Source organism: Grampus griseus, assembly GCF_964374135.1.
Source record: "Grampus griseus genome assembly, chromosome: X".
Classification (NCBI taxonomy): domain Eukaryota; kingdom Metazoa; phylum Chordata; class Mammalia; order Artiodactyla; family Delphinidae; genus Grampus; species Grampus griseus.
The window spans coordinates 12,379,040-12,405,609 of NC_138999.1; the positions used below are offsets into that span (position 1 = coordinate 12,379,040).

The 26,570-nt window shown below is 43.1% G+C and overlaps 2 protein-coding genes across 3 annotated transcripts in view; both read right to left on the reverse strand.

Annotated features, from left to right (window-relative positions):
- VEGFD (vascular endothelial growth factor D) overlaps positions 1 to 21,282 on the reverse strand; it is a 36,501-nt gene extending 15,219 nt beyond the window's left edge. For both annotated transcript variants that reach the window (XM_082681310.1, XM_082681309.1), the window contains exons 1-2: positions 20,798 to 21,282; positions 1,260 to 1,470 (exon numbers count right to left, since the gene is read on the reverse strand). In XM_082681310.1, coding sequence (XP_082537436.1) covers positions 1,260 to 1,470; positions 20,798 to 20,887 — 301 coding nt within the window. In that variant the 5' untranslated portion in view covers positions 20,888 to 21,282. The remainder of the gene's footprint in view (positions 1 to 1,259; positions 1,471 to 20,797) is intronic.
- Positions 21,283 to 21,911: 629 nt separating this feature from the next.
- The window catches only part of PIR (pirin), a gene marked incomplete at both ends in the record, with an annotated part of 100,367 nt that continues 95,708 nt past the window's right edge, over positions 21,912 to 26,570 (reverse strand). Inside the window, 2 exon segments of the mRNA XM_082681203.1 lie at positions 21,912 to 21,964; positions 21,967 to 22,023. Coding sequence (XP_082537329.1) covers positions 21,912 to 21,964; positions 21,967 to 22,023 — 110 coding nt within the window.

Here is a 26,570-nt window from a genome sequence, read left to right on the forward strand (position 1 = left end):
AAAATCACCTCCTCTTGGTTTTATGGTAATGCTTCTCTATCTCCATCTTCACAGAGCATCTCCAGGCTTGCCTCAGGCCTTCAAACACGTAATCTGGTTAAGGCCCTGAATCTCCAGATGAGGTCTGATCCCTTTACTTTCATGAAGTCCTTGCTCATTCACCACACAGAAACAACTAGAGCTTCAGACCTCTGGCTAAATTGGGTTCTAGGCCATGGTTCCAACCATCTCAACTCATTTAGACACAGTCATACAGACGCACACCAAGCATCCTCTTCACTCTCGGACTCTGGTGCTGCTAAGGTATCGATCCCACCTAGGCACAGCCTTCCCCGCAGCCAACAATATCGTCCTTTTACAAACGGAAGAAAACAAAGGTAACTCTACAGAGAAAGAAAAGAATAATTTTGGCTGAGCAGTCAATTTAAATTATGCAATAGCTACAATCCGATACCAGGTAATCATATGTTCATCAAATCTAAAAGGCTAAATCATCAATGCCACGGTGGTTTCTTGTGCTGTTTTGACACATCATCAAAAAAGTTAAATGCCTAATTGGAGGCCGCACAACTGTATTTGGCAAGCATGTCATTCATCATAGGACAGTACATACAGACAATAGTTTGCTTGTAAACATCCTCCAAACCTTACTACGGAAGAGTCATTCTCTTTATTTCAAATCATGTTATTTTCTACTCCAGCGTCTGGATTCTTTTGTCTAGAGAATTTCCCCCTCCGTTATTCTCCTAGTAATACCAATATGCATTATTCCAACTCAGCTTTTAAATTCTACTTTTCATTTTTACTTTAAAAAAAAATCACAGAATTTTGAAGCCATAAAAAAGCTATACCTAATCTATTGGTTTTTATCCATGTATGTACGGCCGTAGAATGCTCCTTATTAATGAATACCCAGGTTGTTTTATTTTTTAAGTAAACTCAATTATTTTTTTTTTCTATTAAGAACAGGCTTTCTGGGTTCCTTTTGCCCTCACATCTCTGAGTTAAATATATTTCCATATTGGGAAGTGTTATGTGGTGTTGAATTTTTGATCTCAAAATCATATTGGGTATATTTCTCTGTGGAGTAAACCCAGGAAACCAGGACTCTCCGCTAACACTGAAGCTATGAAACCAAAGACCCCCTTGTTTTTTTCTCCCAGACACGTGCCCGCCCTACTCAAACTTTTACAAGAAGTTGGCGCATTTGTTACTATCTGATAAAGAGGAAGAATTGGCCTCCGCACGCACACACCTACCTTTTAGCGTCTCAATGTCATAGAAAGTGGCCGCAAACCTGGTGGAGCGATGGGATGCTGAGCGAGAGTCCGCGCTGGTGAGACTTTTGAGCTTCAGTCGGCATCTCCACAGCTTCCAGTCCTCGAAGTGGGTGATCTGCAGTAGTTCCTCCAAACCCGAAGCCGCCCTAATCTGCTGCTCAGATCGTTCTAACATTGACCGGGATGCCCGCTTAAAGCGAAACAAAACAAACAAAAAAACTGGCTTACAGGCAACTTACTCAAGTTCTAGTTTGTCTTGATAATATTCATTGCTAACACTTACAAATGTAAGTAGAGCTAAGAAGAAATTAGATTATTCAAATGGACACCAGTACCTAGGAAAAATGACATCTAGTAGTTTTGATTCACATTCTGTTCATTTATGATTGATGGAATGACTTATTCCCCCTGGGTTCTCAGAACACTTAAAGACAGTATCGTAGTGGGTTGAATGGTGGACATTTAAATGACATGTCCACGTCCTAACCCCCAGAACCTGCAAAGATGACTTTTTTTTCGGAAAAGGATCTTTGTAGATGTAATGAAGTTAAAAGGATCCTGAGATGAGGTCATCCTGGATTATCTGGGTGGACCTTAAATACAAAGATAAGCATCCTTATAAAAGACAGGCGAGGGAAGACACTGACACAGAGGAGAAGGATTTGTGAAGCCAGAGGCAGAGACTAAAGTAACGCAGCCACAAGCCAGGGGTCGCCTGAAGCCACCAGAAGCTGGAAGACTCAAGGAATGATTCTTTCCAAGAGCCGATGGAGGGAGGATGGCCCTGCTGACACCTTGATTTTGCAACTGGATTCCAGAACCGCGAGAGAATAAATTTCTGTTGTCTTCGCCATCAAGTCTGTGGTAGTTCAGTATGGCAGCCACAGGAAACTAATATAGATTTTTAAATCACACTACTTTGTGCAGGAGCCAATGACAATTGTTTTCATCTGTTATTTGGGACACTGACCCACAAAGTCTTGGGGACCCTGCCTACAGTCACACAAGAAGGAAAGATTTTAAGAACCTGATAATCTGAATTTGCTGACTTCTAACCCTCTGAACTTTTTTTTCCTTTTTAAACCTGTTTACTATTCCAAACACATGATTTTTTTTTCTGAAAAAATACACTTCTAGAGCTTATGTTGAAAACTTCCTTCCCACACAGTTGCATGAACTGTACTGACTGATACAACCCATGGATTTATGAGGAAAAAAAAGACTTGGCTGATAAAAGATTTTCAGTATGCAGTCGAATTGTTCAAAATTAGGGACTTGGTTACATAATGATATATGCATACAATGAATACTATGTGATCGTCAAAACCAATGATGCAGATGTATACTGGACAGAAGGAATTGAGTCCTCCCTGGAATGTGCTGGAGAGACAATAATGTAGTCTGTCTATGGTTAGGGACGTGGATTTTCTCCTGCTGAGCCTGTGGTTACTGAGTTTATGTTCTGCTGTGTGGTTTGCATACGCATGCTGAGGACTTTTTGTTTTTAGAGCTGGGGTGAGGGAAGGGAGAGAGGGAAGAAACAGTGTAGCTGCAGGACGGTGCTGAGACAGGAAGGTGGAGCGAGAGGTGAATGTCAGCTGACAGGGGGAGGGGCAGAGGGGGAAAACGGAGATGTGCAAATGGGACTTCCATCTGGACACTGGGTGGTGTGATGTACATCCTCCTCCACTGCCCCTCAAAAACTTTAGTTAAAATCTGTATCATTTAGCAGTGTTTTGGGAGTGGGTTTTTTTTTTCTTCCTTTAAAATCTGTATTGGAGTATAGTTGCTTTACAATGTTGTGCTAGTTTCTGCTGTACAGCAAAGTGAATCAGGTATACGTATACATATATCCCCTCTTTTTTGGATTTCCTTCCTATTTAGGTCACCACAGAGCACTGAGTAGAGTTCCCTGTGCTATACAGCAGGTTCTCATGAGTCATCTATTTTATACATGGTAGTGTATGTATGTCAATCCCAATCTCCCAATTCATCCCAACCCCCTCTTTCTCTCCTTGGTATCCATACGCTTGTTCTCTACATCTGTGTCTCTATTACTGCTTTGCAAATAAGTTCATCTATATCATTTTTCTAGATTCCACATATATTGTTAATATACGATACTTGTTTTTCTCTTTCTGACTTACTTCACTCTATATGACAGTCTCCAGGTCCATCCATGTCTCTGCAAATGGCACAATTTCATTCCTTTTTATGGCTGAGTAATATTCCATTGTATACATGTACATCTTCTTTATCCATTCCTCTGTTGGGGATTTTTTTTTTAAGCTATGATGATGGATACCGAGAGTTGTCCAAAAGTGGGTGTTCAAAAGAGCAAGTGTGGTCCCAGTCATGTATGATACAGTTATATGTCTTTAAAAATTATGTGTGTGTAATGTACATTATATATACATATATATAATTAACTATGGTTAATCATATATATCAAATTAAATATATATGTAATATCTGGAGGAATATACATGAAAATATAAACAATGGTTAATTTTCTAGATCAACGGTTGTCAAACTACAGCCCCCTGGCATAATTTAGTCTGCTGCCTGCCTGTCTTTATAAATAAAGTTTTACTGGAACACAGCCATGTCCATTTACTTACATATTGTCTACAGCTGCTTTTATTCTAGAATGGGAGAGTTGAGAAGTTGCAATAGAGACTTTCATAGCAGTTTCAATCTGAAGCCACCTGTCCTTTTCTGGAACAATTCCTTAATGCTCTCCGTTGTTGTATTTTTCATTATTCCATGTATTATATTGTCTCTATTCTCTTCTTTGAAACATTTATCAGACATGTATTGGAGCCTTTTAATGACCTTACATGTGCTTTCTTATTTATCTATTTTTTCCTCTTCATGTTTTTAACGTGACAGGTAATTTAATTGGTTTCTCTTCCCAATCACCAATTCTCCAATTGTGTGAGTCTAGAGTTTAAGTTTTTAATTTCAATGACCACATTTCTAATGTCAAATATTTCTACTTTATTCTCCTTCCCGTCTGCTTTTTGTTTCATTTCTGTACGTTTTTCCTAATTTGTCATTTTTGTTTTATGAATATTAGTCCTTTATCTCTTTGAGGGTTGTAAATAGACTTAAGTATTCAAATTGTTTTATATTTTAACTTCATATATATGAGTTCTTTCCCGATTATTCATTTTATTGGCTGTCTTTCTCAGTAATCATTACCTCTATGTGCTTTGGAATTTTGTTTAGTAGTTCATCTTCATCGGGGGATTCGTTTTTTCTTTCTTCATTTAAAGGTCTGTGGGGCTTCCCTGGTGGTGCAGTGGTTGAGAGTCCGCCTGCCGATGCAGGGGACACAGGTTCGTGCCCCGGTCCGGGAAGATCCCACATGCCGCGGAGCGGCTGGGCCCGTGAGCCATGGCCGCTGAGCCTGCACGTCCGGAGCCTGTGCTCCGCAGCGGGAGAGGCCGCGGCAGTGAGAGGCCTGCGTACCACACACACACACAAAAAAAGGTCTGTGGTTGCGTCCCCTGACACTCAGGGCCCTGGGTCCAGAATCTTACTGAGTGCTTATGACTCAGGGATCAGCTCAGTTCAAGCCCTGCCTCGTCCTCTGGCTCATGTTAAGCAGTTTCATAGACGACACGGCTCCAGGCAGCCAAGAGCAGTAACTGTTCCTCTTTCATGGATCTGCTGGACTGCACTCATGGAGCCCATTACCCACTGGAACTGAACTTGTGGTGGCCTCCACCTTCCAGAACAGTCCATCAGTTCTGTAGCTTCAGCTTCATGGTTTTTTTAAAATTTATTTTTCTTGAGATACAGTTGACAGCGTGGTGTAAGTTTAAGGTATACGACATGTTGATTTCTTCAGCTTCATGTTTTTGGTACCATTTCTGCAAACGTTTGCCATTTGCCGATGTTTACCATCCTGTGATAAATTTTACATTTTATCGATCATTGCTATGGACTATAAACCATCTCAAAACATGAATGTAGACGGTCATCTTGCTTGGAAGTCCAGATGTGAATGTGAACGTGTGTGTGTACATGTGTGCATGTTCTAATAAAGGTGGGAAAATCTTGAACATGTTTATGACCTGAAGGAAAGAACCAACAGAGAGGAAGAAACGGAACATATGCATGAGAAAGCAGGGACCTAGAGGGGTTGGTGTGACATAAGTTCCAGAGACAGGTGGACAGAAGATGAATGAATGAGAGGGTCTGGAAGAGGAGGCTCATAGAGATGATGCGGGTCTGTAGATCGCAGGACTGCTTGGGACCTATGATTTCTCACTTCTTTGAGAAGCTGGAATCAAGGCAATTTTCTGGGAGCAAGGGCTGGAGGAAGCTTGAAGAGCATAGATAGGGTTTGGGGAACAGGCACTGAATCTCAGGAGCGTGCCACAGCTGCTTCATCTAAGAAATCCGGGGATGAAATTGAATAACTGCCGATCTCTCCAGTGACTCAAATTCAATGATGTGCCAACAAGGCTCGTTTTTCAATAGTTTCTCTTTTCATGATTATTCATTCCCTCTTCTAATTGGACGCCACGACTACTTCATATTCAATCCACTCTGCGAAATAAAATTTTGTTACAACACTGCTTCCCCATCAAAATAATGAAAACAATCAAATGGCTTTTTATGTTTTAAAAATTGTACTCTACTGAGAGGATTTTTATTGAGGCAAATCCATAAATACGGAATGATGAGGCTTCATAGCTCTTACAGGTTTCAATTCAATCTGAGAAATATTCTTACACTATCCAACCATGAGAGCTCAGAGGGAAAAAAACCTCTGGATTGAATTTAAGCCATTGAATGGCTCATACGACTTACCTCATCATAAAAAATGAAGTGTTTACTCAAGTACAAGTTATTTAAGCATACTTTAAGCCTCATAATTTAAAACCTAGTTTGAAATAACTGAGAAATTGCAGTTTATTTTGCTCTTACAAGTGGAGGTATTGAAAATTCGGAATAAGCAGAGACCTGACAACCAATTCATCCCGGGGTGGGCGTATGTTTACAAAGGGTCAAGAATAACTGTTTGTTTCCAAGAGGCTTTCTGCACTAGTTGATTTCTGTATAATTAACTTGAGCAAGACGAACATTAAAATTAGAAAGCGTAAGTATAGGCCCCAGTACATATTTAAACCATGGATTTCAACGGTTTTAACTACCAAACGTTTGCCAAGTAAGTTGCTCCTAATTTCTTCCTATATTCTAATGGAAGTGCTAATCAAAACTAAGATAATTAGAAAGCACTCAGCAAAAGGAAGTGAGGCATGGTTACCAGATCTCTGCTTTTTGTTACAGCAACATCTTTTTATGTGTCTGTGGTAATGAATCCAAGACTGTTAGTAATTTCCCTCCTAAATAACAAATCATTCTCTGACGTCTTGACTGCCACAAGCCAGTTTCCAAATTGTGAGGTTGAAGGTCTCTGTAACAAGATTTTGCCATTATTTCAATGCATACTGCTTCCTGAGGTACAGAATGAAGGGTAGCCACTTTCTCTTTTGTTAATTTCTAAGTTCACATGGTGTTGTCCCCGAGGAAGCGTGAGCATCTCCATAGCTCAGGCCCAGACAGTCATCTACACCAAGTGTGACTAAGATATTTGGAAAGGTATGGTGGCTGGGTTTGGAGGAGGAATTTGCAAGTATCCACGCTGTGGGGAAATCAAAGGCCTTCTGTACTCCTAATAATTTGAGCTCTCAATTTGAATGCCCTCTTCCTCCAAAAAATATCTAGTCAAGGAACATATTCAAAGAGTGAACAAAGGCATAACTTGGGGATATCAAGGAGCCTCACTGAAGAAAACAGCAGGAGGTTGGCTTTGGTGGCGGCACAGAGCAGGTTTGAGAGTGGGAGGGCTGACAAATAAGACTTGGAAAAGAGGTTGGTGCAGTGAGGTACCACTCGACATCCACTAGGATGGCCACAGTCAAGAAGACAACACCAAGTGTTGATGGGACTGTGAAATGGTGCTGTCACTTTGGCAAAGAGTTCAGCAGTTCTTTAAAAAGTTAAACATAAACTCACCAAACAGTCAACCGATTCCACTCCTAAGGATTACCCAAGAGACAGAAAATCGATTATTGGCTGCCCGGGGCTCGGAGTGGGAATGAAGGTTAATTGTGAAAGGGCACAAGGGATCTTATACGGAAGATGGCTGCACCACTCAGTAGGTTTACTAAACACCACTGAATTTTACTTCCAACAGGTGAATGTGCAAATTTTACAGTATGTAACTTGTATGACAATGTAGTTGTTTAAAACAAAAAAGAGGAAGGATTGGAAGCTTAAAGGCCAGGCTACTTATTTCGGAAGCAATGAAAAATATCAGAGAGTTGAACAATGGGATGTCACTGGACACCCATTTCATTGGTTTGCTCTTTTGTTCATTTCTTTTTAAAAAAAAAAATTTATTTATTTATTTTTGGCTGAGTTGGGGCTTCGTTGCTGTGCGCAGGCTTCCTCTAGTTGCGGCGGGTGGGGGCTACTCTTCGTTACGGCTTCCCATCGTGGTGGCTTCTCTTGTTGTGGAGCACAGGCTCTAGGCACGCGGGCTCAGTAGTTGTGGCACATGGGCTTCAGTAGTTGTGGCTCGCGGGCTCTAGAACGCAGGCTCAGTAGTTGTGGCGTGTGGGCTTAGCTGCTCCATGGCATGTGGGATCTTCCCAGACCAGGGCCCGAACCCGTGTCCCCTGCATTGGCAGGCGGATTCTTAACCACTGCGCCACCAGGGAAGCCCTGTTCATTTCTTCTTGCTTTGGCCTTAGTCTATGCTGTTCCCTCTGCTGGGAATGCCCTCTACTCTGTCTAGCTAAACCTTTCTCAGCCAGGTGTTACCTGCATAGGGAAGCCTCCCCCACTACTCCCACCCTTGCCTAGGTCTGATCTGTCAGTCACATGGATTCCAAGCTCCCCACCCTTCTCCCCAGCGCTTATCACCACTGACGCTAATGAATTATTTGTGTCATTACTTACTAAATGCTTGTCTTCCCCACTGGGTCCTTCAGGACCACTGGAGTAGTAATGATATGTTTTATTCAGATAGCAGTAGTAAGAGCTATGAATTAGGAGGTTGGGATTAACAACATATACACACTACTATGTATAAAATAGAGAACCAACAAGGACCTACCGTATAGCACAGGGAACTCTACTCAATATTTTGTAATAACCTATAAAGGAAAAGAATTTTTAAAAGAATATATATATACATAGGGACTTCCCTGGTGGTCCGGTAGCTAAGGCTCCACGCTCCCAATGCAGGGGGCCCGGGTTTGATCCCTGGTCAGGGAACTAGATGCCACAGGCCACAACCAAGAGTTCGCACACCACAGCTGAGATTCCGCACGCCGCAATGAAGAGCCTGTGTGCTGCAACCAACACCCGGTGCAGCCAAACGAATAAATAAGTAAATAAATATTTTAAAATAAATAAGTAAATAATTTAAAGAAAGAATATATATACACATATATGTATATATATAACTGGATCACTTTGCTGTACACCTGAAACTAACACATTATAAATCAACTATACTTAAATTAAAAAAATAGTAAGAGCTAAATATTTATTAAATGTAAGAATAAATAGATTCATCAAATGCTATAGAAAATTTAACCCTGAGATTATTCACTTATTCAAACTGCATCACTTACTTTTCAAGGATCTTCCTCTGAGCATCCTCCTTCCAGGTCCAAATGAAATGCCACTTTTTCCATGAAGCTTTCTATGAAGTCCCTAACTTAGACTATATTTTTAATGAGCACATTGCAGTTCCCTTACTATACTGTGATCTCCTTGAGGGTAGATCCTCCTAGAGGGTCAGGCTCACCTTTTTACATAATAAGTACTTAATGCATATCTGAGGAAGGAATTTATGAGTAATAAATTAATACATACACGCATTTGAAAAGGAGTGATCAGGGCCAGGTTTGTGCGGTCTCTTTAATCTTTTGTATAGAGCGATGCTTCTCAAAACTTCCTGTGCATACCAATCACCTGGCAATCTTGCCAGGATGCAGATTCTGATGGAGTAGGTTTGGGGTGAGACCTGGGATGGTGCATTTTTAACAAGCACCCAGGTGATGGTGATACTGCTGGTTGGCTGGCCACACTTTGAGAAGGGTTTGTAGCAGAGGTTCTCAACCTTGGCCTCACCTTGAACCTGCCTGGGAAGAAGCCTCACAAAGACACTGATGCTTGGATCCCATCCTCAGAGATTCTCATTTTCTGGTTCTGGGCTACAGCTTTGCCATGAGGATTGTGAAAAACTTCGTAAGTGGTTGCTAGTCTTAGGAGAAGCTGGGTGAGAGACATACAGGCTATTCTCTCCGCTTGCTTTGCAACTTTTCTGTAAATCTAAAATTATTTCAAAATAAAAAGTTTCTTTAAAAAATCTATATACACTACCAAATGTAAGGTAGATAGCTAGTGGGAAGCAGCCGCATAGCACAGGGAGATCAGCTCGGTGCTTTGTGACCACCTAGAGGGGTGGGATAGGGAGGGTAGGAGGGAGGGAGACGCCAGAGGGAAGAGATATGGGGACATATGTATATGTATAACTGATTCACTTTGTTATAAAGCAGAAACTAACACACCATTGTAAAGCAATTATACTCCAATAAAGATGTAAAAAAAAAATCTTTCCAAGCGATTTGAATGAGAAACACTCATCTTGGGAATGGTGCATGCTGGTTTAAGTTCAAAAGGCCGGAGTGAGTGCCTGAGCCCCGTACAAGCCCACTGAGTGGGGAATAAATGGTAGATGTAAGCTGAGAAATAGTCTTATTCTTTAAACCCCCCTGAGTTATACCGTGGATTCAAAACACTTGGATGAGTATCTTGCTGAACTGGATTTTCTAAGCCTTTTCTTAACTCAAGTCACCGGACTGACTGTTTGTGGCCCACTTCCCAATCTGTATGACTTTTTCAAGATTGAAGACCAACAAAACTGTTTTCCAGGCTAAACAGCACGAGGAGAGCAGCTGCCTTATGTGAGACCATCCTAGATGACAGGAAAAAAATTCCCAAGGAGCCAAAACAACCCACTTCTCCCAAACAGAATTAAAAATAATAGGTACTGCTTTAACTTACTGGGACTTAATTGGGAATAGTAAATTCTAATCCTTTCACACGGCAGTCTAGAAAATATGTGAAGGCACACAGAAATTAGGACAGAAACCCAAGGCCAAGGGGAAGGGGCGTGGCTTAGGAGCACATGGCTCAGATCCATCCTGCCTCTGAGCTGTTAGAAGTTACGAGTTGCAAAAAGCTGTTCTTGGGTCATTCAAGTCCTTTGCCCTTAAGAATCCTCCTGTTCTAGACATGAAAAAGGAGACCAGCTTTGCAAAATTCCCCACTGGACCTCTCGAGAACTGTGGGTCGATGTTTCCAAGCCTTTCAAAACTGATGATTCTATTCTGTCAAACTGTTGGCAATGTGTCTTCAGGAAGTTTAGTGATAAGGGGGTGGGGTGAAGAGAATTTGTATATCTGGAAGATCCAGAAGCTTCGGCGTGTGCTGTGGACGGAACACATTTCACACAACGTTCCCTAGATTTGCTTAGGGATTTACAAGTGTTGCCTGGGGAACCAGTACTCTGATTACTGGGCCCTGGAGTTCAGGAAACCAGTCAGCAATTTGTTTCCCTTTGCAGTGGGTCTAGGGAGTGGATCATGTTGCAAGACAAGTAATTCCATGCTCCCTCTACCTCTTAGCAACTTCTGTTTCACTGGAAATGCATTTTGCATTTCATCTTTAGCTGGATGTTTAAGGCTGAGCCCAAACCACCAACTTTTCCCTGGTTTGGGATCCAAGTTGTACCGCCACGTTCCCAGCTGTCCACAGATACCGTTCCCCCACCCCTGCTTCCCCTTTCTCACTCTCCCACCTGTCAAGGAACCCGCGCAGGCCATGTTAGACTCGCGAGGCCAAACTGAAGTTTTGTGCCTTTGCCTCTTGTAACTCTCAAGTGGAAATTACATCCCCCGAAAGGAAGCTTTGCCCGATACTGGAAACCACTCTGTGGTCTGGACAGACGGCTGATTGGCGCGGGAAGAGCATGGATGAGAATTGTCCAAAACTGGTTTTGAATGGTAGAGCATTCTGGGAAATGTGTTGGCGGTTTCTTATAAAGTTCAACAGACGCTCACCACGTGACCCAGCAGTCCCACTTCTGAGAGTTTACCCTTGATAAGCAAGGACTTAGGTTCATTCGAAAACCTTGACGTGAATGTTTCTATCAATACTAGCTTTCTTCGTAAGAACTAAAAACCTGGAAACAACTGTCACGTCATTCAATATATGAATGGTTGCTTAGGCAAACCGTGCCACGTCCATCCCATGGAATACAACTCAGCCATCAAAAGGAATGAATGCCTGGTATGCACAGCAACTTGGGTGGATCTCAAAGGCATAGGGAGTGAAAGAAGCCAATCTCAAAAGGTTACTGACTGTATGATTCCATTAATAACATTCTCGAAAAACCGGAAAGATAGTGATGGAGAACAGAGCAGAGGTTGCCAGAGGCTGGGAGGAGGGTGTGACTATAAATGGGCAGCAGAAAGGAATGTTTTTTCTGTATCCTGATTATGCTGGTGGTTACAGAAATCTCTGTGCTAAAATTCACAGAACTGCACATCAAATGGGAAAAATGATAATTTTACCGTATAGTACCTTTAAAAAAATAAAGTAAGCTGGCTTTGAATCCAGGCACTGCTCCCTTTTAGCTATTTGACTGTGGGCCAATTATTTAATTTCCTTAAGCCATGGTATCCTCATTTCAGAAGGCACTGCTAACAATACCTCATAGAGCTGCTGTGGAGATGACCCAAGGTCATACATGGGAACGGGTCAGATATAGGGGAGGCATTCAGTAATGTTCATTTCCTTTCTTTCCTCTCTCAGGGGTGGAGCATCTGGTCCTGGGTTGGGGTTTAGAGGTGCTTTACGGCTTTGATTTCCCTTAGCAACCAGAAAGGTGAGTTTGAAAAGAGCAAGATAGGACACCTCCAACCACAGTAAATAAAAGTTAATGAGAAAACCTTTTCCAGGGTAAATCAAGGACAAACTTTCTCTTTTTCTTCTTTCTTTTTCTTAACACTTCTTGGAGGTATTTTCAGACGAAAGGCCAATTTTAAAGTGTCTACCCAAGCTTTACATACGTCTTTATAGGTGGGTGAGGGAAAAGCACCCACTTCTTCAACCTTTGTGTTTTGTCATTAGGGTCCAGCCATCCCCAGAACAGATGGTACCTAACAGTATGGGCCGTACCAACTGAGGGCAGGGAGGAGAACACACGTTGCTGATGATGATTCACATGGAGCCACCCGAGGGCCTGGTCCTACTGCTCTGAAATCCGGAAACCTGGCCATCCGGGGGCCCTCACACTCTCAGTGGCTCTTCTACTCAGGCAGTTCTATGTTTAAATGTGTATATATGAGAAACTCAGGGTGTTGAGTTCATCTTAAGACGAAAGGAATTAGAGATGCAGAGAAAATGTGTGTGTGTGTGTGTGCATTTGTGTGAGTGTGTGTGGCACAGCTGTCTGGGTATTTTAAGGGGATACTAGACGGCTAGGATGTCTGGGACCTCCACATGCTCTAATTTGATGAATATTGTGGGTGGGTTTCTCCCCAGCCAAATTGTCTAGCATGTGGGGAGAGGTCTATGCCTGCCTTTACATGTTTTAAATCCGTGCTCCACTCAAATGCCTCTGCTCCCGTCGGATGCATCTATGCTTAGGAAATGTGGGGACAGATGAGTGCGGAATGGGCTCGAGCGGCAAAACTCTAAAAGGATGCTCTGAATAACCCCAGGAGAATATATTCCTAAGGTCTGTTACAGTCTTTTTTTTAAAATTTATTTATTCTTATTTTTATTTATTTTTGGCTGTGTTGGGTCTCTGTTGCTGCGTGCGGGCTTGCTCATGGGCTCAAGAGCACAGGCTCAGTAGTTGTGCCGTATGGGATTAGCTGCTCCGCGGCATATGGGATCTTCCCGGACCAGGGCTTGAACCCATGTCTCCTGCATTGGCAGGTGGACTCTCAACCACTGCACCACCAGGGAAGTAAGCCTCTGTTACAGTCTCTTTAACAGTGATCTCAAAGATCAAGGGCCCAACGTCTAAGGAAACCATCCAAAGCCTTTATGGTAATTAGGTTATTGTTAAAAACAATTCCACCGCCTCCATGCCTCCACCCGTCCTGTCCCTGCCCAAGACAGGAGTGTATTTCTCAGTCCCAATGATGTTGGGCCACGTGGCCTGCTTTGACCGATGGGATATTATGACATGATGCAAGCAGAGGACTGAAATGTATTTATGACCGCACAGCCCTCCTACGTTTCCATCATCACCATAAGCACCTGCCCCTGCTGGCTCACTGATCCGAGGCAGATGAGAGGCATGTGGAGCAGACCCAGACTCAACCTATGGCTCCAGCCTTGACCCTCTGCTTCCAGCTGACCAACAGGAACGCCAGTGAAAATAGGTTACCGATGTTTCGAGCCACTGAAATTTGGACTGGATTGTCATACTGCATTATTGTCGTAATAGTTAACTGCTACAGCCCTATCTCAGCCGAAGTGTAACACAATCCATTGGGTGGACAGAGGATCTTTATGCCAAACCTCATCCTCTTTTTTACAAGGCAACCCTGCCGTGCCACTGGCAGTCAGCCCAGAACGCCCGTTTTCACCTTTCTTCCTAAAGATGCAGTGGTCCCGTGCCAGCATCCACTGCTCTCCTCTCCCTCACCCATAACCACTGCACTGTCTAAGATGCGCAATGATCCCCAGTCTTGCTGTGACAGTATCGTTATGAACCAAGTTATGAACTGTTCTTTTCGGAGGGTCTCTTATATAGGATGAACTCAGGGTATTCCTTCAATCAAAATCACACTCTTCCTAACTCCCTCCAGAATGGAACAATAAGTAACAACAAAACCTTTGCCATAGCAACATTCGACACATGTCATTTTCTTTCTCCAGAAATTACTTTAGGCAAACCTAGATTTCAGGAAAGCAATACTTTTCTCAAAGATGTGAGTGGTATAATTATTTAGATGACAATGAAAGACAAAAAAGAGACTCATTGGGCTTCCCTGGTGGCGCAGTAGTTGAGAATCCGCCTGCCGATGCAGGGGACACGGCTTCATGCCCTGGTCCGGGAAGATCCCACATGCCGCGGAGCGGCTGGGCCCGTGAGCCATGGCCGCTGAGCCTGCGCGTCCAGAGCCTGTGCTCCGCAACGGGAGAGGCCACAGCAGTGAGAGGCCCGCGTACCGCCAAAAAAAAAAAAAAAGAGAGACTCATTAAAATTTTCATTATTACTTAAAGTTTCAGGCATTAAAATTATCCTTCTCACAGGCCAAGCTGAGCTCCTTGGCTGCTGGTAAGATATGCAAATAACTGAGACATCTTTATTTTATAAACATGTCATTTCCACTCATGTGCCCGGCACATGGTGGACATTCCACAAATGTTCACTGAACTGAATGTACAGCTTTCCTTTTCCCAAGAAAAAGGAGCCTCCTGAGCAGCAGAAAGAAACCCGAATGTCTTCCTTCCATGATTCTACCCCAGTGTCCAACCACAGTCACCTCCCATCTCAATGGTGAGTTCAGAAACATTTAGAAGTGACCAAAGTTGTGTGTAGTATAGTCATTAATACTATTCACCAGAGTTCCAGCCTTCTACCTTCCGAGCACATGGAAGGCTTGCACTTCCTGGCCCCTGGTGGTTGGATGGGGCAGGGGGTCAAGGGGCTGTGACCGGAAGTGATGTGTGTCACTTCCAGGCCAGAGAATTTAACTGCCAGGGTGGGGCTCTCCAGGGCTTTCCTTCCCTCTGTCATGGTGACTAATGGCATTCAAGAAGGAGATGCCCAGCCAGCTTCATCCTGATGTGGAGCTCACCCTGGACAAACCAGGAGGGTCACGTGGTACAGGCAATAACTACTCCTTCTGCTGTTTAGGAGCCCCCAAGAGATATGGAGTTTGTTTGCTACCTGTTACAGCAGATCCTGGCCTAGCCTGACTGACTGAGCATCTGCCCAGAGCCCTTTGCCGTAATTTACCACATCTTCACAAACCACGTGGTGTAGGATGGAAACACAGCACTTTTCAAGGATCTCAAAGATGAAGGAAGTCATCCAGGTGTCCAAGTTTTATCCATATCTGCTGTGTGGCCAGACGCTGCTTTGCCATCTCTGTGACCACCAAGCTGGAACAATGGGCTAAGGTGACTTCCTTCTATAACTAGCTCCTAGAAGTAAACACCTTCTAGGATAGCTTATGGCTGAAAAAATACTGCAGGATTCTTCGATACCTCCAGCCAAATCCTGTCTAATCTCCACAGGAAAATAGCACAGGGGGAATATACTGCCTGGGTATCTCAAAGCCTAGATGCCCAGCCCATCAGTCAGTAACAAATACTTTTTCAGTATCCATTCTATTCCACCTTTGCACTAGGTGACTGGGAAGCTGAAGTAAACAATGAAAATCCCTGTCCTCAAAAACCTTTCATGCTAGTGGACGGTGACAAAGCAATAAACCTATACACAAGCAAATAAAAAATGTCAGGCACTGATACGTCCCATGAATAGGATAAAACAGTGTAATGATACAGATCAGGGTTGGCCAACTCTGACCTGTGGGCCAAATCCAGCCTGAGGCCTCTTTTTATATGGCCTGTGGGCCAAGAAATCCTTCCTACAATTTTAAATGGTTGCAACAAGTGGAAAGAAGCCTATTTCGTGATGCATGAAAATGATGCACAATTCAAATTTCAGTGTGCAAGAGGTTTTCCTGGAACGCAGCCACTCTACGTGATCTGCCCTGGCTATTTCTCCAAGCTCCGGAAGTACAGCTCTGGCCTCCGCTCTCCCTACTGCAGCCACGCTGGCCCCTCCGCACGGCCACTGCACAAAGTAAACGGAATCAGAGGGGTCCCCCGCACCCATCCCTCTGTGTCTCCGCCCCCTTCTTGATCCTCTTCGTGGCACTTTTCACCCGCCACACGTGGAATATGAGTTCCATGAGGGCTGAAACACTGCCTTATTTCCTGCTGCATTCGACACGGTATGTGCTCAATAAATAAACAAATGAATTGTCAGATGTTGGGAAGTTCTAAGGAGAGGCAAGGGAGAGCCTTTAGGAATAGGACATCACAACCAGTCAAGACTTTCATGATGAACGGGGGCCTCAGAGAGGCTTTGCTTTATAATGTCCTAGTATCTTGGTAGAGACTATAAGATCGAGTGGTAAGAGAGAGAAAAGAGGACTTCTGGACTTCCCTGGTGGCGCAGTGATTAAGAATCCGCCTGCCAATGCAGGGGACACAGGTTCGAGCCCTGGTCTGGGAAGATCCCACATGCCACGGAGCAACTAAGCCCACACACCACAACTACTGAGCCTGAGCTCTAGAGCCCACGAGCCACAACTACTGAAGCTTGCATGCCTACAGCCTGCGCTCCACAACAAGAGAAGCCACCGCACAGCAGTGAAAAGTAGCCCCCGCTCGCCGCAACCAGAGAAAGCCTGCGCACGGCAACGAAGACCCAACACAGCCAAAAATAAATTAATTAAATAAATAAATTTATATAAATTTTAAAAAAGGGGACTTCCCACCATAAAAGCAACCTAAGAAGAAATAGGGAGATTGGGATTGACATGTACACACTGCTATATTTAAAATAGATAACCAACAAGGACCTACTGTATAGCACAGGGAACTCTATTCAATATTATGTAATGACCTAAATGGGAAAAGAATCTGAAAAAGAATAGATATATGGATATGTATAACTGAATCACTTTGCTGTACACCTGAAACTAACACAACATTGTTAATCACCTATTCTCCAATATAAAATACAAAGTTAAAAAAAAAAGAAATGTCTCATCTCACCTCATCTCAATCACTTTCCCAGTTGTAGATAGTTTCCCGCCCTCTCTGTTAATCTCAAGTGGCGGGAAAGAGCTGAGCTTAGAAAGGTGCTCAGAAACAATTTACTGTCACTTGTGTCCCTCTTCCTCTACTACCTCTAGGCCACTGTGGTAATGAGAAAGGTGCCTGGGAGTTCCAGATCGTCCTACGTTACCTCCTACATGGAAGCATCTGTGTGTCCAAATACTGCATTTTCATTCCATAAATTGTCTTTATAAGACTGTCCGAAGAGCAGTTCCTTAACGAAACTCGCTCAACATACAGCTTTAATGTGATCTTTTTTCTAGAGCTTTTAGGGGTCTAAAGGCTAATCCGCCAAGTCCAAATCAGGTGGTTGGTTTTTTTGGCCATACCACGCGGCCTGTGGGATCCTAGTTCCCTGACCAGGGAGTGAACCCGGGCCTTGGGCAGTGAGAGCGTGGAGTCCTAACCACTGGACTTCCCGGGAATTCCCCAAATCAGGGGTTGTAAATTAAAAAATAAGTCATACAAGGAAGTAGTATATTCAAGCTATAAGATACAGAGGGTCCTACTGTATCCTGAATAGCAATAATAGGCTAAAGTGATGTAAGAGCTTCAACCACCAGTTAAGGGTAGAAAAGATCTGTGTACAGAAGCATGTAACGCAACGCATTTACCTATAAGGTCATAAATGAAGAAGAAATTAATGGAAAACACTTCAAATGTATTTTGTGCCAAGGATGGTGCCTGATACGAAAGTGGGCACGAGCTCGTTGGGCCATCTGATTAGCAACGAAGTCAAAGGACTTCCCTGTGCACGACCGTAGGGAGAGCAGTGGGGGCGGGTCTGCTTCCTGGAATTAAATATGGAAGGTGCATCTTAGTCCTTGTTATTCAATTCCCTTTAGAGACAATTTCAGGAGAAGGCAAGTGACACAAAGGTTATGAAGTCTCGTGAGCCATGTGGCTTCTCACGGTACTTAGAGGTGTGGATCTTGGATTTATTCCAGTCCCAGGCCGAGTTTGAACGACTCCACCACTCAGCAACAGTCTTCCACCACTGAAGTGATGAAAGAGGGGGCTGAAAGGTCGTGTGGGGAAGAAGGAGACAAATTCCGTCAGAGAAGAGTGGGGCAAGCCTACCAGGACCCGGAATTAATCCTTCGTCACTCTCCTGGTATGTCTGCATCAGTGACTTTGAAGAGATTTAGGGCAATGGCTTCCCCTAGTGACTTAAGGGGGTGCCAAGATTCCTGGTGACAAACAATGCTTATCAAATACACCAGAAACAGTGCTGGTCAGAAGGTCGATGTGAATGACAGGACAGTGAGGTTGCAGGTATTTATTTATCAAACGCCCAGAATGTCTACGCTATTGTACTCAGGGCTGTCACATACAGACGTGAGACTATGTGGATGGAGCATCCTAGAGTTGTGCAGTGCACGCTCTGTGCAACAGTATATGATTACCCCAACATATATAAAAGCTGGATAAAACAGACACAGAAATAAATCCCATATCTAGGTGGTTAATCTGATTATACTAGTGAGCCAGAAAGAGGCACTGGGTTAATCTTATTTCTAGAAGAAAACACATTCTGCTTAGATGATTGAAAAACTTAGCAGCTAAACAGTACGCACAGTAGATTTGAGTTGAGATTTTCCAACAGATTTATCTCAGTTCACAAATTCCATGCACTACTGACCCCAAACAGCTGTCCTAAGTACAGATGGCAAGACTAATGAAATCAGGATGCCTTACACTCAAATGGCTTTGAGAGCAATTCTGCAGGGTATTGGTAGCCTTTTGCATGGTTACTGCAGAAAAAAAATGTTCACAGACTTGTGTAACTGTACTAGAGGCACTACTAGTCTAAGCTGAAAAAATAGGAGGATGTTCAAGGCTAGAAAGTGACCACTGTGGGGGAAGGGCAACCTTGTGATAGAATTGGCATCATTGCCATCCTTTTGGGAAAAGAGGTGGTTAGAAGAGGGGAGGGTGGAGAGAGGAACACGCTCACGAACCTACCACCATGGAGGACCCTGGACACGTCTTACAATAAATGAAACACTTTTATCTCAAAATGCACAAAATACATTCATATCCCAGTGTCCAAACCATTACCATCTTGAATATGCTTTCATACTCAATTTTGATTTAAACAAGAAGAACATTAAGAAACACATATCTTCTTGGATTTTTCTCTTAAGACAAAGTTACGGGGGAAAAGAAAATGTATAATAACCAATATGATATACCTCCTTAGCCCTCACCACCCACTCGTATCTACACCCGAACTTCTGTTTAACTGTATGCACGTCTTTCCTTCGCATCGGAAAGATTTAATTGAGCCAGGGGTTGGGTGGACTTAAAGACAGCTGTACAGCCTGAAAAGCCTTACTTACTTCAAACAAGTCTGATTTTTTTTTCTCCTGTCCCCTAGGCTCAAGATGAGATTCCCTTTTACCTGCGATCTGGCATTCAGATCCCACATCCAGGCTGGTGGCAATGAAGTGGAGCTGAACGACGGTGATCTCTCTCGTGTCCGTTTGGAATTTGGAAAGTTAGAAAGGTGTCGCTTGCTGGACAAGGTGACTCTCTACACCTAACACAGAGTTCAACCTTCGCAGAAATACTGTGTATCGCTTTCTGTAGTGTAAGTACATCTGTGCTTTATACATAAGAGTAAGACGTTTTCACCCCCAAGGACCAATTTTCCCCTGTTGGGGGCGATATCAACCTTGTTGAAAATGCATTTCCTAACGACAGCTACAAAATCTCAAGTCCACTTTGATTGCTCACGGCCAGAAATTCCAAAATCAATAATGATTTAGCACCACTTCAGTCAAAACAATTATATCTGAATCATTTTCAAAATCAAAAGCTGAGAAAAACAGTACAGTCTATGAAATACAATAAAACTGGGCGAAATAGTGCTCAGACAGTAACATCCCAGTTAATCTTTTTTCATTACTCTCAATTCATTGGGCTCTGACGCCTGCTCATAGAATCAAAGATTTGATTATGGTTGAGTTTTACACACGTTTCAAAAAGCAAAGGACCAAAACGACTTCAGAGAAAAGATTTTTCTAGATGGTGGCAATGGGTAATTTGGAAAACCAGATAGAAAACATCTGTAGAAAGCATGGCAGTTTTCAGTTCCCAGAAGAAATTAACTAACTAAACTAGCTCACAGATGACCTGAAAATAAACAGCCCCCAAAGTTATCTGTGTCATAAAAACAAGTCAATGCTTCATGAGAAAATCACTGTGGTACAGCAGAAAGTAACACAACCTTGTAAATCAATTTGTTTCAAATAAAAAAAAATCACTGTGCTATCTGCACATACAGTTGAGGGGAAACTTTCATGTCCTATTACGTCGCCAAAAGCCCCCACCCCCAGCGTTTTCAAAAACTCATGGCAAGAATCTTAGTAAGCCTAAGAAACAGAATACTCATTAACAAGTACAGAATATATCCTGCCCACTACGAGGAGTGTTATGCATTTTTATATTGTCTCAAAAATAGTGGCGGCAAAGAAAGAACATCCTCTGTATAAGCCAACTTAAAAATCTGCATCACATGAAAAATTGAGCTCACCTACCTTCACTGGTCCATGTTCATAACTGGAGCTCTGCACCAACTGCAGAGAAGACATCATGAAAATATTCACCACTGCCCACTGTCTGTACATTTTGAATATTCTAATATCCACTGATTACCAAGCAGTTGACCTCAGGCAGCTAGAGCAAACTGGTTCAAAAGGCATATTCTCCAGAAGGAAAGTTCGAAACCCCAGGAGTTCACAGGGAAAAACAAATAATCAGTTGTGATCAAAATCAATTAGTCAAGGTACGTTTCTGCACAATCTTATGGGGGGGAGAGAACTGAAAAAAAGTTTAAATGTTCGTACGCTCCAAAAATAATCAGGAAGTGGATATGTCTTCTACTTGAAATGAGAAAGCCTCTAAGTCCATTTCATTTCCAGCAAACTAAAAAAAAAAAATCTTCCCCCCCTGTGCCCCAGGTTTGAGTTGTTTTAGAAGGAGGTGGTTTGGCCACCAATGTTTGCAGCTACAGAAGGCTGGGACCCAGTTGTGGATTCAAACTTTTTTCACAACCCTCATGGAAGCTTGCAGGAGCATGTGTCTTAAATCTGACACACATTTTGGCAGAAAAAGCAGGGAAGTCTTGGCCGTAATCCTGTCGTGTCCCTACCAATAGCAGGGCAGTTTTGAAAACTGACTGAAACGCTCAGAACTGCTGTTACTTTACCCACGGAGATAACCTGTAACATGAAACCCCAGCACATAGGCATCGAAACTGCGTTGCTCAGAAAGAGACCTCAGATGCTAACGCACCTCCATCAGTGACACACAGAAAGTAATCAAATGTGCTTTAAAAAACACACAGGCACAAAGACGACAAAATGTCCACATGCCCATGAAAAGGAAAACATAGACAAAATAATTTTTTTAACAGAAGTAACTTAGATTGAAATGAAGAACACTGATTTTTAAAGAAGCAACAATTAGGTTTATTTGCTTGGGCCAGGAAATATCTCACAGACGTGGCTATAGAAAACATGTCATCACTTGAGTGTGGAATTCTTTAGAAGTACTGGCGAAGTCAGCTTTGGAAACTGGATGCACTGAACGGGTGGATGCCACAAAGGGCAAAATTCTAGAAGGCAGCCAGACCTGCCCTTGCGCTTGTCACTAGTTTCCAATCTTTGATTTCCAGGTTTTGGCTCTTTCAAAGCCGTTTTTGCATTTCTGAAATCAAGAATGGCCTGAGAAATCTCTTCATCTGTGTTCATCACAAATGGACCTAGAGCAGAAAGAGACATTCAGAAAGTTCTGGGTGACGAGAATATTTTCTTCTACCACGAAAATGGTATGTATTTCTGTAGTTCTTAATTTGAGACAAACTCAGGCATATCTGAACAGCAGAAGGTTATTTTTGCAGCATCCAATCTCCGAGGACTGTAATACAAGTTTCTTGACTACGATTGTGTATGATTATAAAGACCAAACTTCAGATAAACAAATGCAATTATATCTCACTCATCCATTGCAGGCTGCCATCAGCAATGGCAATCTCTTTATTCAAAACATTCTTAAGTTTGGTTCTATTACGACCATTTTTGTAGCTGTTTTTTTTTTTTTTTTTTTTTTTGCAGTACGCGGGCCTCTCACTGTTGTGGCCTCTCCCGTTGCGGAGCACAGGCTCTGGACGCGCAGGCTCAGCGGCCATGGCTCACGGGCCCAGCCGCTCCGCGGCATGTGGGATCTTCCCGGACCGGGGCACGAACCCGTGTCCCTTGCATCGGCAGGCGGGCTCTCAACCACTGCGCCACCAAGGAAGCCTGCTGTTTGTTAGTTCTTTTTATCGTTATTTTTTATTGAGGTATAAATGACTTACAACCTTATATTAGTTTCAGGTGAACAATATTATGATTCTGTATTTGTATATATTGGGGAATGATCGTCACAATAGGTCTAGTTAACATCTGTCGCTATACATAGTTACAGAAGTTTTTTTTCTTGTGATGAGAACTTTTAAGATTTATTGTAGTTGTCAGTTGCACTAGCATTGGCTGATGTCAAGAATTTAACTGATCTGATTTTTTAAATTGGCAAATCTTGTCACAGTGTTGGTATCTCCACAGTATATGAGGCTGTGTCCTTGCATGAGGGGTCTAAGTCATTTTTGACAATTAGTAGCATCTCACTGACAATAAAAAGGAGATTATAAAAATGTCAGGTCAAGAAAGCATCACATTTTGGATTCTCTAGGGGTCAGGGCACTTTTCCTGTAAAGGGCCAGACAGTATATATTTTAGATTTTGTGTGTCAAACGGTGTCTGTCTCAACTACTCAACTCTTCTACTGAAGCGCAAAGCAGCCACAGACAATATAGAAGTGACTAGGGATGGCTGTGTTCCGATAAAACTTCATTTACAAAGACATGCAGTGGACAGATTTGGCCCATGGTCACTGTTTGTCTAATTCCTAGGGCTGAACTTGGCATTTGCTAAAAGTGTAGAAGTCCTCCCCTAGTCGACCAGGAGGCAAAATGTCTGTCTCTTCACATACTGCAGGAGCATCCACCTGTTGGATAAACAAGGCCAGCTCTTATATGGCATTGGCAGTGTCTTGAAAGCGGTTGACAGATTTGTCCATTCGGTCAGTAGATTTCTTCCCCCAGTCTTCAGAGGTGCCGTCAGGAACCTTTTACAAAGTGCCTCCTCTAAGAGGTTTTCTCTGAGAGACCCGGATTAAAATATAACTTAAAACTTGGAATAACACAGGCAAACTTCTTAACTACTCTTGGCGTATCAGCACAGATTCGGCACCCACTTTAGTGCTTGAGAAGGAAGACCCAGGATCACATGCTTTGATGACGCTGACGCCTTTTGGGAGATTTCAGGGAATAGGATGGCAAGAGAAAGGGAAAACAGGTAGCAGGTGTGTAAATTCATTCATTCACTCAATGACCTATCTATCCAGGATTTATTGCGTGCTTACTGAATGACGAACATGGTGCTAGGAGCTAGAGACATAAAGCTGAAAGACAACCTAATGACAGACTCCCTCCCCTCAAGGACCTCAAATCTGTAACACAAACAGATATGAAAACAAATTATTACAAAACAGTGTGATACACAGAACGATAAAAGTATGGAAAATGCAAAGAATCAGCACAGAAGGGGAGAAGGAGGTAATGTCTGCACAGGCAGACATGGCGGAACGGCATTTTCGGATCGGCCTGCAGGAGGACGTGAGGGTGCGGAAAAGGAGGAGGGTGGAGTCTGATATGTAGCAAGGGGCCTGAGCCCTCTGGGTTTTGGACGCCATCTATGGGAAGAAGTTTGGACATAATTCTGCAGGTGATCTGGAATCACTGAAGCGTTAAGGACAGAACAATGTAATCTGATCTGCAGTTTTTAGAAGAAAACTTTGGCATCAGGGTAGAGAAGATGCCTGGCCTGGGAGGCTGAGTTGATGGTGGAATTGTTTAAGGGTAACTGAGACACAAGACACAGGAAGCTGTGGGTAGAGCAAGGAACTCAGTCCTGGATATTCTGACATGAAGGCGCTGGAGACAATCAGATAGTTGCCTGGCAGAGGTGCTCGGTACATTGTTGGAAATAGGGGTCTGGGGCTCGCAAGAGAAATTTCACCTGGAGATGGAGATGTGGACTGTACTAGGTAGGAAACAATGAGAGGGCCCTCATATGCAAAAAAAAAATCGTAAATTCAAGAGGGCATCCTGGAAAAGCCACCTTTTTAAAGGACGCAGAGGGGAAAGGGAGACGGAACAGAGAAAATGAGAGCAGGTACTGGGCCAAGGACTGACTTCCTGCGCGTCATAATTTTGCTATAGATGAGACTTGCGGAGCACCTCTCCCCTCCCTCAATTACTTTTCTGTACAAACAGTACACTTCCGGGCTTCCATCTTGACACTTCTCTGGGGTATTCTGCTGTGATTCTCAAATCATAATGTGCACATAAATCACGTGGGAATCTTATTCAAATGTATATTCTGAGTCAAGAGGTCTGGAGTGGGGTCTGAAGCTCTGCATTTCTAACTATCTCTCCAGTGGTGCCAATGCTGCTGGTCCATGGACCACTTTGAGAAACAAGGGAAGCGCTGGAAGTGTGAGTCCTCCAAAGCCAGGGGAGGAAGCTCATCTCCTCAGATCCTCAACAAGAAGAAAACCCAAACCAGAAAGTATATGTTTTTGTTTTTCTTCTTTTTTGGGGGGGGTAATATATAACTAAATTGATTTATTTTTTTTTGAAATTGAGGTATAACCGACATACAGCATTATATTAGTCTCCGGTGTACAACATAATGATTTCGTATTTGTATATACTGGGAAATGATCACCACAATAAGTCTAGTTAACATCTGTCACCATACACAGTTACAGAATTTGTTTTCTTGTGATAAGAACTTTTTTGATGAGAACTTTTTTTTTTTTTGTGGTACGCGGGCCTCTCACTGTTGTGGCCTCTACCATTGCGGAACACAGGCTCCGGACATGCAGGCCCAGCGGCCATGGCTCATGGACCCAGCCACTCCATGGCATGTGGGATCCTCCCGGACCGGGGCACGAACCCGTGTCCCCTGCATCGGCAGGCGGACTCTCAACCACTGCGCCACCAGGGAAGCCCCCGATGAGAACTTTTAAGATCTATTCTCTTAGCAGCTTTCAAATATGCAGTACAATGTTATTGACTATCATCACCATGCTGTACATTATTTCCCCCAGAAAGCATGTTTCTTAATTGAATAAGAAAATGATTTGCTAGTTATCAATAACCCCACAAACCCTCTTTTAAACTACACTATTCATCCCTTCTCTAATTAAAGCTTTGAATTCCCTCCCTCTCCTGTAATAAAAATGGTGTGAGTTGAATCTCTCATTGTGTAGAAACTTCCTATAGTGGAGAGAGCACAAGACAAGGGTTTAGGAGACTAGGGTTCAAATCCCAGCTCCACCACCAACAATTACTTCCCAGCAGAGAAGCCACAGGGCAGAGCAAGGGGCAACCGGGCACGGTGAGAGGCGGAAGGGCAGGGTGGGTAGAAACCAGACAGCCTGAGTGTGAACCCAGCTATGTGGCCAACGAACCTCTGCACCTCCGCTTCCTCATCCATAAAGTGGGGATGAGAGTACATACCTTGTCAGGTTGTTCTCAAGCTTAAATGAATCAATATTTGGAAAGCACTCCGACCAATCCTAGTAGACAGTATATGCTACCGAGGTATCTGTTAGGTAAATAAGTGGAACATCTGGATTCCGTTTTCCTCAGCACCTAGTACTGGTTCCCAAATAGTCGAGAGACGGCTATGGTGGCCTTCAAACATGCACAGGTAAAAGAAAAACTTAAACGTCTGGGTTTGAAAGAGTTAGCAAAATAAAATTAATAAATAAAACAAACAAGCAGAATGCTTTGCCTCTCATTAGCTGAGGTTTCAGGGGCCATCTCTATGTTGTCTGGTTAATCCGAATTTGTGTGTGCTGGCACACCCAGTGTCCCTGAGTTGCAAGCCTCTGGGAGAAGATTCACAGGGGATGAATGTCGCCTATTGTAGTTGGAGTCTTGGTTTTCATCACTGATGCAGAGGACATCGCTTAACTGAAAAGGTTTCCATCCCACACATCTTCTTCCCACCTAAATTCTAGCTGCTATTAATAAAGATGAGGACCCTACTCAATCTGTCGGCAGGCTTCTTCCAGAAGAACAAACTATTTCAGGGCTGTTCAACCAAAAGAAAATGACAACTATGAACCTCTGGAGTGGAAATCAGAAGTCTGCAAAATGGAGGCAAACGCTATGGGCTAGGTGGAGTATAATTTAAT